At 42.1% G+C, this 17599-nt stretch overlaps 1 protein-coding gene across 2 annotated transcripts in view; it reads right to left on the bottom strand.

Moving 5' to 3' along the window:
* Positions 1–17599, bottom strand: part of prdm6 (PR domain containing 6) — a 189385-nt gene that overhangs the window by 38996 nt on the left and 132790 nt on the right. For both annotated transcript variants that reach the window (XM_050052123.1, XM_050052124.1), the window contains exon 6: positions 17117–17241. In XM_050052123.1, the coding sequence (XP_049908080.1) occupies positions 17117–17241 (125 nt within the window). The remainder of the gene's footprint in view (positions 1–17116; positions 17242–17599) is intronic.

Raw genomic sequence — 17599 nt, forward strand, 5'->3', positions numbered from 1 at the left:
TGTTGCAGATGTGCATGTCTCCCTGATGCCGCTGGGCGCTATTAAACAATCACGGTGATTGGCGGCGGATCATGCCGACATGAAAGGATGGCTTTTTGTGTCGGTATCTGATGCCGGAAGTCACTGACCAAGCATCGGTTTTTGACGACTTTGGAGTGAGACTGGATAAAACTTTTCCAAAACATTCTGTCAATTCCAAGCCATCTCAAGGCCTGGAAAAGATTTTTTCTGATTTTATAACTTTTCCAGGAATTGTATGACCCTGGGAACCCTGATGTTTGAAAGCTTCTCCCATGGTCATGAGCTCTGTTTAGTGCCTCAAAGATGCAAGCAGCAGAAATGAGTTTTCTTTGTTGATTTTCAGCTGTAAAGACAGAATGAGGAGCTGAGATATCTGCAAGGAACACAGAGTAGAACCAGCATGTCTTTATGTTGGAAGGTGTCTATTGAGGTGGTTCAGTATCTGCTCAGGACAGCTTCCTGTAGATGCATTCTGGGTATGTCCAACAGGGAGAAGTCCATTGACGCAGACTTGGGAGAGTCTCAGGATCCCCAGGAGGAGCTGGAGGACATGGCTGAGGGTGAAGGCCAGCTAGGCTAACCTCAGCTAGGCCTGCTGAAATCTCCAGAGCGACGCCACACTAAATGCAAAAAAATATACTTTCTCTTTAATCTGTCATAGGGACAAATTCTCGTCTGTGTGCCGTGCTTGATGAATAAAAGCAATTCTGACTTTGCTGTTGTGATGGAAACAGAAAGCCAGCCACACTGTCCTAACTGAGGCCAGATCCGCCTGGCTAGCCCAGGGCAAACTGCAGCTCCTGGTTCCAGTGAATGGAATTATGGGTCTAGTTAAGCTGTTTGGAGTCTGTTCGTTAGTGCAGTTACAGTGACATACTGTTCCTCTCTCTGACCGCAGATATGTTTCTCAAACTATGGCTGTGGCTCAGGGCCCAAATGGGGCCTCAAGCCTGTTTCTGGTGGGTTACCACATGATGGGCAGTTCTGGTGAGGTTTCAGTTACTCACCCACTACAAACCCACTACAATGTGTACTGTTACTACTACTAATAATGCTTCTGCCACAGTTAATGGTGCTGCTACTCCTGATATCACTACCTCTGCACTTGTTCTATTTCTACTGCAGTGATGGTGACATTAACAGTGATAATACTGCTATTACCGGTCCAGTTGGCACCTCTACGTCTGCTCTTGCTGCTGCATATACTAACACTAATACTATGTCTATTATTGCAACTAGTACTCAGCTCCTACTCCTACTTCCTCTTCAAGTGCTATTGCTGCTACAACTAGAACAGCTTGTTATGATAGCACTACTACGATATTTATTACTACTGTTAGAACAACCAGTAGGGAAAATGCTGCTTCTACTGATTCTACCAGTATTAAGAGCGTTAAAGGGACCGCTCATCCCAAAATGGAAATAGATATTTTTCCTCTTACGTGTAGCGTTGTTTATCAGTCCAGATAGTTTTGATGTGAGTTATTGGCGGTTGGAGACATCTGCCATAGAGATGTTTGCCCTCTGTCCAGTGTAATTAAACTAGATGGCACTCTGCTTGTGGTGCTTAAAGCCCCCCAAAATTACATTTGAAAACTCAACAACAATGTCTCTTTCCAGAAACCATGACCAAGATAATCCACAGACCTTGTTGTGAGCAGCTTCATGTAGGAACTCTTTTAACTGAACTACATCCACGATCCAAATCACCACACAGAAGGAAGCGTGCATCTCCTCTAGACGAGAAGCTCGTGCTCGTGACAGTGCGAGATGTAAACATGAATGGGTCATCCTCCGCGGCTGAGCTGTAACGTTAGCTAGCTTAGTGGTGCTAGGTGAGCTAGCAGTGGTTGCACACTTCACAATTTCAAGGAGACATTGCTGGTGAGTTTTTCATATGTATCTTTTGATGCTTTGAGCACCATGAGCCAAATGCCATCTAGTTCCATTATACTGGAGAGAAGACAGAACCCTCTACGGCCGATATCTCCAACACTCAGCAACTCACACCAAACCAATCTAGACTGATGGCACTTGCCTGGGTCCAGACTTTTGAATCCGCCCACTACACTCAGTTCAGGTTGACTGATTCGTCAGCAGTTTCTCGATTAAAATAAAAACCAACCAATGAGCTCCATGGGGGGAATAACAATTAACCAATCAGCACCCTAGGGGGGACTAACGCCATTGCCAAGCATTGCACTGAAACCAACTAGGAGTATTAACAACAATGGCGGGCGCTACAGACAAGATAGACGCTGCTAACGAGGCTTAGTGAACTGTCTTCTCAATATTGCCCGACATAATTGTTTGTTTTTCTTTGCTGTTTAAATTAAGTGTAATCTGTCAACCTGCAGCAGCAACCATGACCTGCAGGGCAAAAGCCACAGTAGTTCCTCCTGTGTATCGCCGCTGGCTTCGATAAATGTCAAATGATGTGCAGACTCTGCCTACTTGGCACACTGCAGGCGTAAATGACATTAGATTCAGGTGGATATGTAGGTCTCTAGTGATTGATCAGGGAAAACCCAATCTCCCTCCCCCATGAAAATCAGTCAGAGCGGAAACAATGTCCGACTGAGTGTTACGAGTTCAGGCAAAAATAGCACTACAGTTAAGAGGGGGAAAAAAATTTGGAGTGAACTGTCCCTTTGAGGTTACGCTCATGTGTTATTTCATTTATGGTTTTAGTTATTCTGCAGTCATCTTTAGTGTGCTGTATTCTTCATATTTTTATTAAGTGCTCATAATTTAATTTATTTTGTGGGACACTTTGTGTCTGTTTCGATAAGTGCTTTGTAATAAAATAACTGAAGTTAGAAGCTGGCGAGATAAATGTACGAAGCAGATAAAATGGACAGATTAAGGATACAGAAGTGTTGCTGTCCAAATACAATGACATTAACAAGAAAACACAGATTACATAAAAGTGTGTAAATTAGATTTTGGGTGAACCAGCTGATCCCAGCTGTCCTCACTTGACCCAGAATACTGCTGTGTTCTCTTTCTGCAGTCTGATTAACTGACAGACCTGGACTCCATAACCCTACATTAGGTTTGAAATGACATTAAGAAGGCTTGTCTTACATTAACTCACTGCGGATGGTTTCACTTTTCATTTTGTAAAACTGGTTTGTTTGGAAAAACTTGGCATGATCAAGTGGCAGAGAGTCAAACCGTCTGACTTCCTCTCCCTGACACCAGAGAGTCATTTGTGTCCCGTCGTCTACCAGCAGTGAATGAACCATGGCTGTGATCCTTCCCAAACCTGAACCAAGTTGTTTTAGTTACCAAAACTTAACCAGATATTAAACATGATGGCAGATAGATTATTATGGAAGGCAATGATAAATAACTTATTTTGTCGTTTATGTAGGAAGTAGTGTTGCACAGGTCAGCCCACATGAACCCGGCCCATTATCAGAGCCAATCTGCCCGACCTGTAAACACACACGTTAATCAATGACCCAAACCTGACCAGAGCCTGCAAAACAGAGCTGAGTTTCTGGCGACAACCTACTTCCTGTTGGCTATACTGTATGTTTTCATTGGTATTACAATATGAAACATGTGTTTTCTTTTTAAAAAGTACAAACGTAGGAAGACATGAAGCACTCACCAATATTTTAAGTGGTCACATCTTAAAATAGTATCTTGAGCTAATATTCTACGTGGTTTGTTTACATGAGCGGACAGCTGTTAAGTTCAGTGGTCTGTTTTGTATGATGTTACAGACGTATTTAACAGATTCAGTGTGGACAGAGAGGCGCTTGCTCACTGTTAGGACAACACATTCTCACTATGACCTTGTCGCATATTGATATTTGGTCATGGACTTTCCACGTCCACATATGACGTCCAAGGTACCCTGGGTGTGTTGGTTGTTGATGTTCTGGGACGCCGTGTCAACTTCAGCCTGTTACATGCATTGACTGTTTTCAAGATACACTTCTGTTTTCACAGGAAATTAACAGTTTGCATACAGTCTCTTTCAAATGTACAAATGCACATGGTTGGGTTTAGAAAAAATAACAGGGTTCGACTTCACATTCATACAGGAAGCAAAGACCGGCGGTGAAAGTCGGTGGTTGTTGGTCCCATCAACCATCCCTCCTGCCACCCTCCTTGGACGTTGGCCCCTCTAACCTATGTTGTTGTCTGGCTGTGTTTCTCCCTGATGCTAGGCACTGTTACAGAACTGACGGTCTATGTATCGTGCTGACGTGAAAGGACTTTTTTCGTACCACTGACCAAGCACTGTTACTCAATGACTTTTGAGTGAGACTGGGTTGATTAGGACACGGTGTTAGGCCTACATAGTCTCAGAGGGAAAAGTTTTTACTGGACATTATGGCTGAGAAGACTTAAACCAGACATGGGGGAAAGTCACACATGTGCAAGTCACAAGCAAGTCTCAAGTCTTTACCTTCAAGTCTCAAGCAAGTCCCAAGTTAGTTGTGATGAGAATCAAGCAAGTCAAGTCAAGTCCCTGCTATAAGTCAAGCAAGTCAAGTCGAGTCATTGCTCAGCAAGTCACAAGTCAAGTCATATGTCACATACAGCAAACATCTCCTCACGATCCGCTAGCTACATTTCCTCTGAATATGCTGTGAAAAAGTCCGGTCTCTGTAGGCAGCCCAGGCTCCGCGGGTCCATGTCATTGGTCTGACAGCCCATTGGTCCGACATCCCATTAGTCCGATGGTCCGCGGTGCTGAACGGCTCCCGGCGGGCGTACTTCTGCCTTGATGGTGCGCCGCGACCGGCTCTGGGTCAGCTGGGAAAGGCTTGAGGCGGAGCAGGCTCACAGCTTATGTGTTTGTCACTTTCTTTTTCATTTTAACCCACACCATGATCTTTTCCTGACCCTAACCAAGTGGTTTTTGTGCCTAAACCTAACCAGACCTTAACCACAGGGCATCATGATGATTTCGGAATGGACTTTGGAACAATGGGTTTAATATGGTCGGAACAATGGGCTGAATCTGCCTGTGTGTTTTGGTGCACAACAATAAATAAAGCAAGTTAAAAAGAATAAAAAGATAAAAAGCAAGTTCTGCAATTGTCAAGAAATATAAAAAGGATAGAAAGATTGACTCTTCAGTTTCTGAACACACCATGCACTAATTCAGGAAGACTATATTGTCTTTTCCCCTCTCTCCAACATCGCCGTGCTGCCCCTCTGCAGTCGGGTCATCATAACCATTTCCATCCGTCATCAGCTCACCTCTGTCATCAGGCCACCAGGCTCCATTGATCCTCTAATAACCTTATGAGGAGATAATTACACCATTTGTAAGTTGCCCGCCGGCACTATCGACGCCCGCGTTACGCGCCGCTCGCCAACACTTAATTCATTTTGCTACAAACATCGCATATACAAAAAATGCAAGTCAATACGGTTTGGGCTGCGCATGAAATGCATCATCAAAATGGGAGAATTATGCAGATGCAGTTTGCAACATTGCAGAGTCTGTGTTTTCTTTCTTCATAAGGGGGTGTGTTCTCCTCCACAGGGGTGTGACGTGAATACAAACTGACCACAGACTCTGAGCAGAGTGGAGTGCAAAGTTTTACAATCAACTTTTCAAGCCTTAAAGAAGTGGGACTTCAGGAGGAGTATCGGCTTCTGTTTCTGTACAAGTCTTTCTGTTCATCTCTTAAAACTCTTCCTCCTCCTTCTCTTCTTTACTGTGAGAAACGAGACGACCCCTCCCAGCTGACCTGTCTTTATTTTCTGTTTATATCTCTTTCTCCCTGCAGTCTGACAGTGTGCAGGTTATATTCATCAACATGAATGAAGTCTAACAACTGCAGAGAAAACACAAAATTAATCCATAAACCCATTTAGGAGTGAAGAACATGAACTATGATTTTAAATTTGAGCCAAACTCGAATGATCTTTATTTGCCATTTACAGCCACAGACTCGTGACAGTGACTCTTTTGGGTATGTTAGATAGAAGATAGAAGACTGAAAATGTTGGAACGCTGATCACATTGTTTTGTAATCTTGTTAATGTGCTGACAACATATTTTTGCATAGTGAATACGGTGACATATTCTCACTCCTAACTCGTCACATATCGCCACCTAATCAGTGGACGTTTGACGTCTACATACGCCATGCTAGGTATCCTAATCAATCAATCTATCTATCTATCTATCTATCTATCTATCTATCTATCTATCTATCTATCTATCTATCTATCTATCTATCTATCTATCTATCTTTTTTTCATCAGTGTCTGACATGGACATCCCAGACCAAGCAACATTTGTTGCTCTAGTGCGTACTTGTGGCAGCAGGGCGGTGTTTATGGGATTAAGTCGAAATTAACTACAGTGTGTGTGTTCATGGTGACCAAGAAACAACAGTGTGGCTCACTTAGTATGTTTCCAGTCACAGTGAAGTGGAGCTACAGTTACAGCTGGACGAGGACATCTAACTGGCCTACTGTCCTTGTCCCAGTATACAAGCACGGGAGGGGAATCCATTTATTGAGCCAAGTATGTGCGACTCCTCTACGATAGGTGGAGATATGCCCCCTTTCAGCTTGTTAGTATTGGACCTTTTTCCTGTTGACCTATTACGTCACAGACCAAACAATGGACAAACAAGTTAGCTACGGTTAGCTAGCAGCTAACTGGTACCATGGTGGACAACTTTACAGCTCTGTACATTTGGTCCGTCCAAAAAGTCACGGCTCTGGATGTAGATTTCTCCATGTTGTTACCGGCTTCTTCTTCTCTTACACATTTAATGCTATTGGACTTCAGGGTCAAAGCCCGGGGCAGAAACTGGAGCATGCTCAGAACGCCTCGGCCAGTTTGGGTCTGATTGACTGTATACATGCAGGAGTCACATGATCTGGGTGTGTTAGTCTGACTTTAAGAAATTTGATTTAGTATGATTTCAGTCTGTTTTCATCGGACTGACACAATAAATCCATTTTCTCTAATGTCATGTAAACTGATGAACACTGTGGCACAGAGGAAGAAGATATATGAGGCTCTGATACACACAATACTTGTTCACTGCACATGGGAGTTTTACATGTATATATGCATTGCGATATGGACATCAATAAAATGTAACTAACTAAATGGGAGAAAATTTGACTGTGACTCCAGAGACTCTCCTGTTTGTGTCTTTGCTTCCTCCGAGTGTCTCTGTCTTCCTCTCTTTACTGGTATGAAGTACAATTCGGATGATGTTGCCAAAGCTTTGTTAGAAATCAATAACGATAAGTTACCAGAGATAATAAAGTCTCATAAAATCAATGGAGGCAATTATATTAATGGTAATAATAATCCATCATATAAAGAAGAGATGTGAATATGGAGCACAGAGGAGTTTACTGCAGAGGTGGAGAACAGGGTGAACGTCTTCTTCACTTTTCCTTTCCTTAATTCCTATTGCTCCCTTCTTCCTGTACTGAACTCTTCATCACTCTCTATTTCCTTGAACTGTACTCTTCCTCTTTCTTCTCCTCTATCTGTCCCTCACACTTACAATAAAATCTCTTTTTCTTTCTTCCCTTTTCCCCCTTGTCTCCTCCTCTATCCTCTACCTTTTCCTCTTTTCTCCTCACCTGAGAAAAAAAGGTGTTACAGAGAAAGAGTATGAGATGATGAGGAGGAAACGAGAAGAGGAGGAGAAGGATAAAGAGTAGGAGAAAGACAATGATGATTCTCCCCTAAAGTGATTTCTCCTCCTCCGTTGGTGCACATGTTGATGTTGTTAGGCGGCGGCTGGGCTGCGGAGCGTCAAGCCGACATGCTGTGATTGGATGGAACGTGCATGAGTAAACAACCACAGGGTGTGTGTGTGTGTGTGTTTGATAGTCTGCTGAGTATGAGTGTGTGTTAAGAGTGTGTGTGTGTTTTCTTTGTTGTGTGTTCATTTGTGGTTTGTGTGTGAGTGATCATGTTCTGTTTGTGTGTGTGTGTGTGTGTGTGTGTACGAGTTTGTTCTTGTATGTGCTTATGTGAGCTTGTTTACACAGGTGTGTGTGTTTAATGGTGTTTGTTGTGTGTGTTTGAATCTGCTGAAAGAAATGAACCCTGACTGTCAAAATCTTTGGAAACTTGAAGCTGCAGTCTGTAACTTTAATTAATTTGTCATATTTGCTGTAACTGTATATTCACACAGCAGATAGTCTGTTGCCATGTAGCGCTTCTAATGGCCTCATTGTACTTGAATGGAAACAGCCAATCAGAGCCGAGGAGTCTCTACAGCAGCTGTCAATCACTAATCATGTGGTCAAACTACCAACAAGGCAGCGCTGATCAAATATGAATCAAGATTCTGTGACTGCACTGCCTATTTCTTGCCTCAAATGTTTTCAGACACCAACACAATCTCACTCCGACCTCGTCACATATCGACGTTTGGTCATGATCTTTCCACGAGATATGATCTGCAAGGTACGTTGACGTTCTGGGATGCCGTGTCAACTTCAGCCTGTTACATGCATTGTCTGTTTCCAACATAAAGGCACTACGTTGGTTCAACACTGCAAATTGGTGTTTTATTCCTTCAACAAAAAGCCAACACACATGGTCGGTGGTTGTTGGACCCATCCATCACTCCTCCCGCCCGATCTACGCGGACTTTCGCCCCCTTCACTTGTTGTCAACTTGCCATTTTTTTTATGGTGTCTGAAGCCACTGCCCAAGTGCTGGTATTTGACAACGTCAGAGTGAGACCAACCACAGACAACAGCAGCAGCAGCCACTTTTAAAAACGCTTTGTTTTTGGGGGGAACATTCTTACAGGTAAGCAGTTGTCAGAGCAGTTACTGCACAGCAGGGTGACAACAAAACTTTTCTGAAAGAATTTAATCAAATTTAAGGGCAGGTGTGGTGCGACTGACAGGAATAAAACATGGTTTGCACTAGGGCTGGGCGATATGGCAAAAAATGTTATCACGATATATTTTTTCATATTGATCAATCTCGATTTTTATCACGATATGTAGTTTTTGCTGATTCTGCCAGCTCGGGGAGCATCCTGACTGGAGCTTGAAGAAACAAGAGATTCATTGAAACTTAACAATAAAAGTTTAATACCATAAAACACTAAATAATATGCTTTTCCAATATTGAGAACAGGGTATTTTTTACAGGGTATTTTTTACAGGGTATATGCAGGAATCCTGAGGTTAATTTCAATACCTTTTAAGACTTTTTTAAGACCTTCCAAAAAAACCTTAAGACCTCATCGCCACTTCAGGCTGTTGTTAGCAGCAACGCATCTTTAACTTAGTAAACACATAGTTGTAGTTTGCAATTAAGTCTATGGAGCACAAATATACAACAGAACTCAGATCAGATGAGAAGGAATAACGCTTGAAAGAATAAATTAAACCAAAGGCAGATTTATTAAAATACACCTTAGGTCATAGTAACACAGTTCTACAGCTCAACATCAGCTATTCAAGGCCAACTTGCTGAAAACAACAACCTTATGGCTAGCCCCTTACATGTGGGATTTAGGGCTGACCCAAAAAATTCGAAGCTTCGTTGGATGGCACGGGATTCGGGTTTTGCTAAGCTGCCGCTAGCGACGCTAACAGCAGATGAAGGGGTCTTGCTAGGCTGTGTGTGTAGACTCGGGGCAACTTGAGGCCGCATAGTTAGACTCTCTGTGTGGTCACTGGGATGGTGCCGTCTCAGGTGATTGAAAAGGTTTGTGGTGTTTCCCGACCTGGTTGGTACCAACCGCCAGCATATTTTGCAGACCGGCTTCATCTGCTGCTCGTCACTTTTGAGGTATCCAAACCACTTCCACACAACTGACGTCGCGTTACCTTTTTTTCAACAATATCTTCGGTTTCGGATGACATAGCGATGTCGCTTTCACGTTCTGCATTATTTTTGCCGTCCTCGACTTCAGTGTCACTCATTTTTTCTCCTTTTTCCAACTTCTCTCTCTGTTTACCTCCCGTCACAACTGTAGCCACGCTTACAATGAGAAGTGGGCGTATCCTGCCTGCATGGCATACGGTAGCCGGCAGACTCTGATATGCTGTTGTTGCGCTTACTTTTGCCATATGATATCGATTCAAAACGTCCCATGCTGATAATTGAGATTGATCAAAATTTTATCGCGATCCCGAATTGAGATCGTATGATCGCCCAGCTCTAGTTTGCACACATGTCAAATAACATATCTGTCATATTTGGGTGGCACGGTGGTGCAGTGGCATTGTCGCCAAGAGGGTTCCCAGATCGGACCCTGGGTGGGGAGCCCTTCTGTGCGGAGTTCACATGTTCTCCCTGTGTCAGCGTGGGTTTCCTCCAGGTGCGCCAGCTTCCTCCCACAGTCCAAAGACATGCAGGTTAATTGGTGACTCTAAATTGTCCGTAGGTGTGAATGTGAGTGTGAATGGTTGTCTGTCTCTATGTGTCAGCCCTGTGATAGTCTGGTGACCTGTCCAGGGTGAACCCTGCCTCTCACCCAGTGTCAGCTGGGATAGGCTCCAGCCCCGACGCCACCCCTAACAGGATAAGCGGTTACAGAAAATGAATGAATCATATTTGTATTTTCTTATTTATTTATGTGTACTTCTGTTTGCAGCAGGGTTGCCAGGTCTGTGTGACAAAACCAAACCAGTGGCCAATCAAAAAGACCCCAAAACCCGGCACAATACCAGAATATTCTGCCAAACCATTTACAGATATTATTTGTGTAATATGCATGCAAAATCGGTCCCAACCAGGGACAAAAAAATTCAATAAGCACAATCCCTCTGGCAGCCCTGGTTTGCGGGCTCATTTGCCTTGAATTGGCCCTTGAGGGATGGATCAAGTATTTTTAGTTGAACTGAAATCCATTTCACTGAATGCTGGGAGTAAATATAATGATAATGATATGAAGTGAGAACAACCACCAAACTGTTTGATTTCCATGCAGCAGGTTTGGGGATTGCTGTTTAATTGATAGACACTTTGTGGCCTACATTTCCTTCAAGGGCACATTGCAGCACCCAAATACAGTAGTTAACCAGGGAAACTACTGGGAAACTGGCTGCACTGTCCAGTTCTCAGTCTGAAAGTGCTCCGTCGATGCTCCCTGCGCCAATAAAGGTCAAAACTTTAAATGTCTGTTCCACTGAGGACACAAAGTCACAGTCGTGCTGTCTCCTCTGCAGAGTTCTGACGTCACACTCATCCTTTGTGGGCACAATCAGCAGATAACGATGCCATGGAAAACCCAAATGCAGTTAGTAGCAAACTGTCTTTAATTCAGAGCAGAGCTGCTGTCTCAGTTTGTACAAAAGAAGAGTAATCTAATTTCACATAATTTGGATGTGAACAAACTTTTTTCACTGCAGGGTGGAACAAAAGCAAATCCTCCAGTCTTTGTTTGCCCTCTGTCAGTGTGTGCGTTGGTACACGATGTATCTGCGTGTCTCGTACATCTGTGCTTTTGAAGATCAAATGTCTTCACATGGATAGAGACAATTAAAATCATCTCAAATCTGAGTTTTTGTTAGTTGAAGCATACGACTTTAGTTTGTTGTGTTGGCCCTCGTACGTCCTTCAGATTATGAAAGAACTGACAGAAAAATCATCCTGTCAAACTGGTCCATCACTGGATCACTGGCTCCGGTGCAACACATTACTGTAGCATACTTACTACCATATGAAAGAGGGACTGGTCTATTTCAATCTACACTCAGTTGCCAGTTTATTAGGTACACCTAGCGAATACTAATGCAGTCTAACACAACAGTTCAGCGACTAATCCAACTGTCGTTACGGGTCATAATGTTCATGTTTTGTTCAGTGTATATTTTGATCTGACTCTGTTTCTGACAGCAATGTGCACAGCTCATAAAAACAAAACAAAACTGCACATATCAATTTTAATCTGCAGGTGACATAAAACACTGATAATATTTATTACATTTAATCCTTTGAACTCTGCCATAGAAACAGTCCACCAGTTCATAATTTGGTGTTTTTCCTAATTGTGATGTCATTTCTAAGAGTATTTTCAAATGCTTCATATCCCTAAAATCTGTACAATGTAAAAACTAAAAGTTATGTCAGTCAATAAACTATAATAACTGATAAAGTATTCAAATTATGTCTTCTGTTTTTTTTTGTTTTTTTTTAAATGCAAAAACCAGACATATATTTTCATCAGTGGATAAACACAAAACATATCCAAAAAAATTCTAAATAAAGAAACATGATCAAAATATTACTTAACGCTCAAAACATTATTTGAACTATGTGCGGTTTTTAGTTTTTGAGATGTGCTCATTTTTACAAGTTTTGATAGTTTCATCTGCAGTAGAATTATTTCTCCAGTACCTATACTGGTATTTTTTGATATTTCATATGCCTAAAATCTGTACGACCTGAAAGCTAAAGAAAGCTAAGGTTATGTAAGTCAATGAACCATAATAATTTAACTAAGTACTGAAAATGTGTCATAAAAAAAATCCAACATTCCTATCAACCTGCTTCCCTGCTCCTCTGGTGCCACCGCACAATATTCATTTGGACCGATGTAGCATAACGTAATGATGTCATCACAAGCAGATAACATTATGGAGCAAAAGACAGGAGTCTGAGCTCTCTGTTGCAGAATCAAGACTGAATGCTATATTATAATATTATAGACTTGTTTTAGGTAGATTTTAAACAGAATCATGTAAACAACGATCTCCTGCAGCCATGACAGGAGAACACTGAGGCGTCACCTCATGTTTTGCTGTCTTTTGGACTGTTGTAACATAATTTAATGATGTCATCGCATGTGGACAACATAATGGCACAAAAGTCTTAGCCAGTGGCGTTCAGTAGTTAGGACGGGCCCCAGTGCCAGATTTTGCATCAAAACAGCTACTGTATACTTTATAGTATCATCACATGATCAAATACAGACTTGCCGTTGAAAAACATCAACATATGTATTACCAATCATCACTGCAAATATGTATATGACACAAATACCAAATGAAATAGGAGATTATTAATTAAATGCATTATTAAAATAGTTTATTTATAGTTTTATGTAAAATGAACATATAATCCTGTTTTGGATTTCTACTGACTATTTCACAAAAGAAAAAAATAAACATTGACAGAGACGAGTTTGTCATCTTGAGGGCAGATACAGTGGGTGATAGATTTGTAGTTTAACTTCGTCTTTGATCACAGGTGTGTCTCTGAGGAGGCAAGTTGAATCACCTGTAAGGGCCTGTTCCCTGCTCTAAGGAGAGCGGGCCCTCCAACTAGGCCTGTCACAATAACAGATTTTGCTGGGTGATTAATTGCGTCAGAAATTATGAGATGGTTTTAGAACAAACCTGGAACACCGGCTTGTCCACATTAATGGGCTCCCCTCTGTCATTTGGTCTAAATCCAAAATACTCCCACACAGGGGCCGTGGCATTTGGTATCTCTGTTCATTACGCTAATGAACCAACTCACCTGGCTGCCAGACGATGCACGGCAGTGAGCGCTCTTGTCGTCCAGTCTCTTTGGTGGAGAGAGACGAGGAAAACAAATACGCATGGATATGGCAATTAATCGCGTCCGGAAAAGTTACCGTCTCCCTTTAAATTTACCGTGCAATTAACCGACTTATTGCATATCGTGACAAGCCTACCTCCAACCACTCTCTCCACGGGACCCCGCACCCCATAGGCCCAGGTGCAACCACACTGCCTGCACTGTCTATATTTACGCCCCTGGTCTTAGCTCTCTGTTGCAAAAGAATGAACACTCTAGGTCTTATAGCTTTTTACTTTAGATCGATTTTAAACAGGATCGTGAAACAACAACCCCTCACGGCTGAGTGCAAGAAGTTTGTTATCAGAGGGTCAAACATTCTCAGTTAGACAGATAACCAAAGTCATTAGGGTTTATCCTCTGAGGGCCACGAACTGTCTGCACTGGATATCATGTCAATCCATCCAGTTATTGTCAAGATATTTTACTTTGGGCTGACACATTGCACCAATGAACAGACATGACAATCACTTCAGCCGCAGCACTAATACTTCTATATATATTTCATAAATCTATGTTCAATTTCTGTTGAAATTGGGGACAAAGGTTTTGTGAGTAATGTACAGGCTTAACATGTCCTCATGAACATAGCAGTACACATGTTTGTGCGTGTATGTGACTGCTGAGGCTGCCACGGTCCCGTCATGACCAACGATGTCATGTAAAAGAGTCGTTCCGTCTGTAAAACAAACCAGTTTGTGGCCAAACGTCTCTAATTTGCAATCAGCACGATCTCATTTAACTGCGACTCTGTGAAAGACGAGCTCCTAATTCAATTCATTTCAATTTAGATTCCAAAGATTAAAACTTCTTCTTCATGTTGATGTTTTTTTTTTTTTGCTCCATAATTGTGTAAGAAAAAAGAAATGTCAAAGTTTGTTTTTCCCCCTGCAGGGTAAAGTTACTCTGTCAAATCCACAGAAAAACAGTTTGAATGGAAAAGATATAAACAGGCTGACTGAGCAGAAAACTGGAGGAGATGTAAACAAAAACAAATTAGTGACAGAGGGAGAAAGAAAGAGGGGACGGATGGAGGAGAAGCAGAGGGGGGAGGAGGGGAAGAGGAGGACACAGAGTGGAGGAAAAGAAAAAGAAGACGGCCTGCATTTTTTTAATATGTTAACACACACACACACACACACACTGTCCCGTGTTCTTCAATGACATGAACGTCACATCACAGTTTGTCAAAAACATTTTAACCAACTGAAATCACAAAAAACTTTGAGGGGACTTTCACCAAACAGCCGGATTTTGAGCATCGTCTTCAGGATGTTTCGTTTTTTTACTGCGACAGGGACACTGCCCGCCCTACCTGCTGAGCTACTGGACGCCCCAAGGATGTAACTTTAAGACTGTTATACAAATAATTAAAAGGAAATATATTTCCAACTAGTGAGACAAATAAAGTGAGTTACATAAAATGTTTTCCCCAACAGCTAAATGTAACAGGAAACATTATGCATGCATGAGTTTAAGAGGCTGTAAAACATCTGATTGTTTCGTCAGAGATCAACTGAATCTGACAAGAATTAAATCATAAATCAAATTAAAACAATTTTATGACTCCAAGATATTTGATATTTGATATTTGTAAAAATCAAATTTCAGGAATACTTTTTACCCTCTGCCAGAAAAGTAAACCATTTATTCAAAATGAGTCATTTGATTTTGCAACATAGCCTGAAAATTGTGGATCCAAACAAGAACCAAGCGGACTCCTGAGTTCAAACATGAACAACGCCAAACTGGAGTCATGAGGTTTTCATAAATCAGCAGAAATATGTTGACAATAAAATCCTGAATAAAAGACAGAGGTTCAAAAAATGTGTGTATTTTTGTTTGCAGGAAAAGAAGATGAGAAGTTTTGATGGAAAACTTTTCTTTAAAAAAAACGGGCTGGGGCTAAACGCTGGTGTTGGTTGAAGAAGTGGAACACAGAGTGAGGGGCGGCGGGTCGACACCCAGCCGCAGAATGCCGACAAACAAAAGAGCTCTTCCAGTCTTGTTTTGACTGGCTCGGTTTGTCAGGTAAATAAATCAGACAGCAGCAAGTTTGTTGAAAAAAACTGCGTTCACTGCGTTGTTTTTGTGGCGGGCCAAAAGCTCTGTCCACGTCTAAGAGTTTAAATACTGTCGGTAACAAAATTGGAGCGACATAAAAAAAACCCTGCAGATTTTTTCCCTGCAGACGGAGCGGTTGCAGAGCCGTGAGGTTTGTTTGGATGTCACATTTACATCTGAATCATTAAGCTGATAATTTTATCAGCGTTATCACGAGGCAGCTGAACAAACCTGAACCTGTCACCTTCTCATCAGAGGATGACCTCACTGTTCAGCTAGTGTAAATATTTCACTTTCTGGCTCAAGGAGACGTCAGCGAGACACACTATACAACAGCTTTGGTAGAGACATACAACCAGGTCCGCCGTCAGGGGAGTCAAAGAGTGCAGATGACCCCAGCCTGAGGCCACAGGGGGCCATGAAGAGGTCTATGGTTGACCCTTAAAGGGGATCAAGTACTACTAAGTTACCTGCTGACTGAAATCACTGACAACACAGGTTATGTATATTGAGGCAGATGCGCGATGAGTCAGAATGTGTCACCAAAAATCAGGAGCTCCTTAAAAACCTCTTGCACTCCACCCCCATTTTGTAGCGAAAACACCTAAAATGACATACCCAAATTAAAATGTCTGTAGCTTCTGAACCGCTCTGACTACATGCATGCATGAGGTCTTGCCAGAAAGAAAACTCCCTGAAGGTTCTTGTGAAAGTGTCAGAAACACTCTAGGTGATACAGAGACAGAGTAATGGGCCTCTGAAGTCAGTAAAAAATTGAAGATTTTGCCTAAAAAAAAAAAGAAGAAAAGTTTTTCAGGATGAATAACTGTCTGTGGCTTCATCTGAGCAGGGAAATAACACTGTGGGGCTGTAGGCACACTATCAATGAACACAAATTTGAAGAAGGTTGCTCAAAGTATGAGCATTCTACAGTGTTTTTACCATGAAAAGATCCAGGCGGAGCTCCAAATGACAAGAGCGCTCACTTGGCTTCAAAACAGTACTATCAGTGATCAAACAACACTCAGGCATCCTGGTGGAGTTAGAGAGGTTAAATAAATGGTGTATTTACATATTTCTGCATACTGAGGTCCATAAACAGTCTTGAAATGACATAAAATGGGTATAACTGTAAAACAAAGAGTGGACAGCCACACGTGATTTTTCTCTAATCTTTCACTGGAGGGCATTTTTTTCAGCCCGCAACAAATGTGACTACCTCTGCTTTTCAAAATAAGAGAATAAGCCACCCCCCCCCGGGGTGTGGATGACGGGCCCACTTTGGAACATGTTGTCCCCCTGCCCATATTTCCTAACTGCTGGCCTGCGTACAACAGCAAATGTCTTGTTGCTGTTTAGTTAGATCAAGGGTTATCTCTTGAGCTGCCATTTTGAAAGTGATGTTCCCTTAATGTATGAGGAGAAAACAAGACAGAGGAGGCTCAAAGACAAAGATAAAGGTTAATAAAGACAGAAAGGTGAGTGCTGTTCTCTCACAGTTTTCGTCCTGAGCGATGCACTGCAGCGGGATGCCGAAGAAGGAAGTGTAGGAGTCATTGTACCACACCAGCAGCTCTGTTCCTCTGGGGATGTCCATACACGCTCTGTAGAAGATACAGGACCTGCGATGAAAACACAAACACGTTTGATTTAAAAAATGCCACACAAACTTTTCAATTGTTGTTAGCTTATGGAAACTGCGACACGTCAAAGTGCAGCATCCTGAAAATACCTGAAGAGAAAATCAAATATCCTGTCGTCAGTGTGAAGATGCAGAGCAGGAGGGATGCAGGTCCAGTTCAGAGTCTGGACGTGTTCAATTGCTCCTTTTACCTTCACTTTACATTCAAAGAGCCCAAGTATGTCTATCTGCAATGCCCCTGAACTGTTACCAAGTCTTGAGGTGGGACATTAGCAAAACAATTTTCCCTGAATGTCAATCTCATCTCAACGTTTGATCATCAACTTTCCACATCAAAA

Source organism: Epinephelus moara, chromosome 8 (assembly GCF_006386435.1).
Source record: "Epinephelus moara isolate mb chromosome 8, YSFRI_EMoa_1.0, whole genome shotgun sequence".
NCBI lineage: Eukaryota > Metazoa > Chordata > Actinopteri > Perciformes > Serranidae > Epinephelus > Epinephelus moara.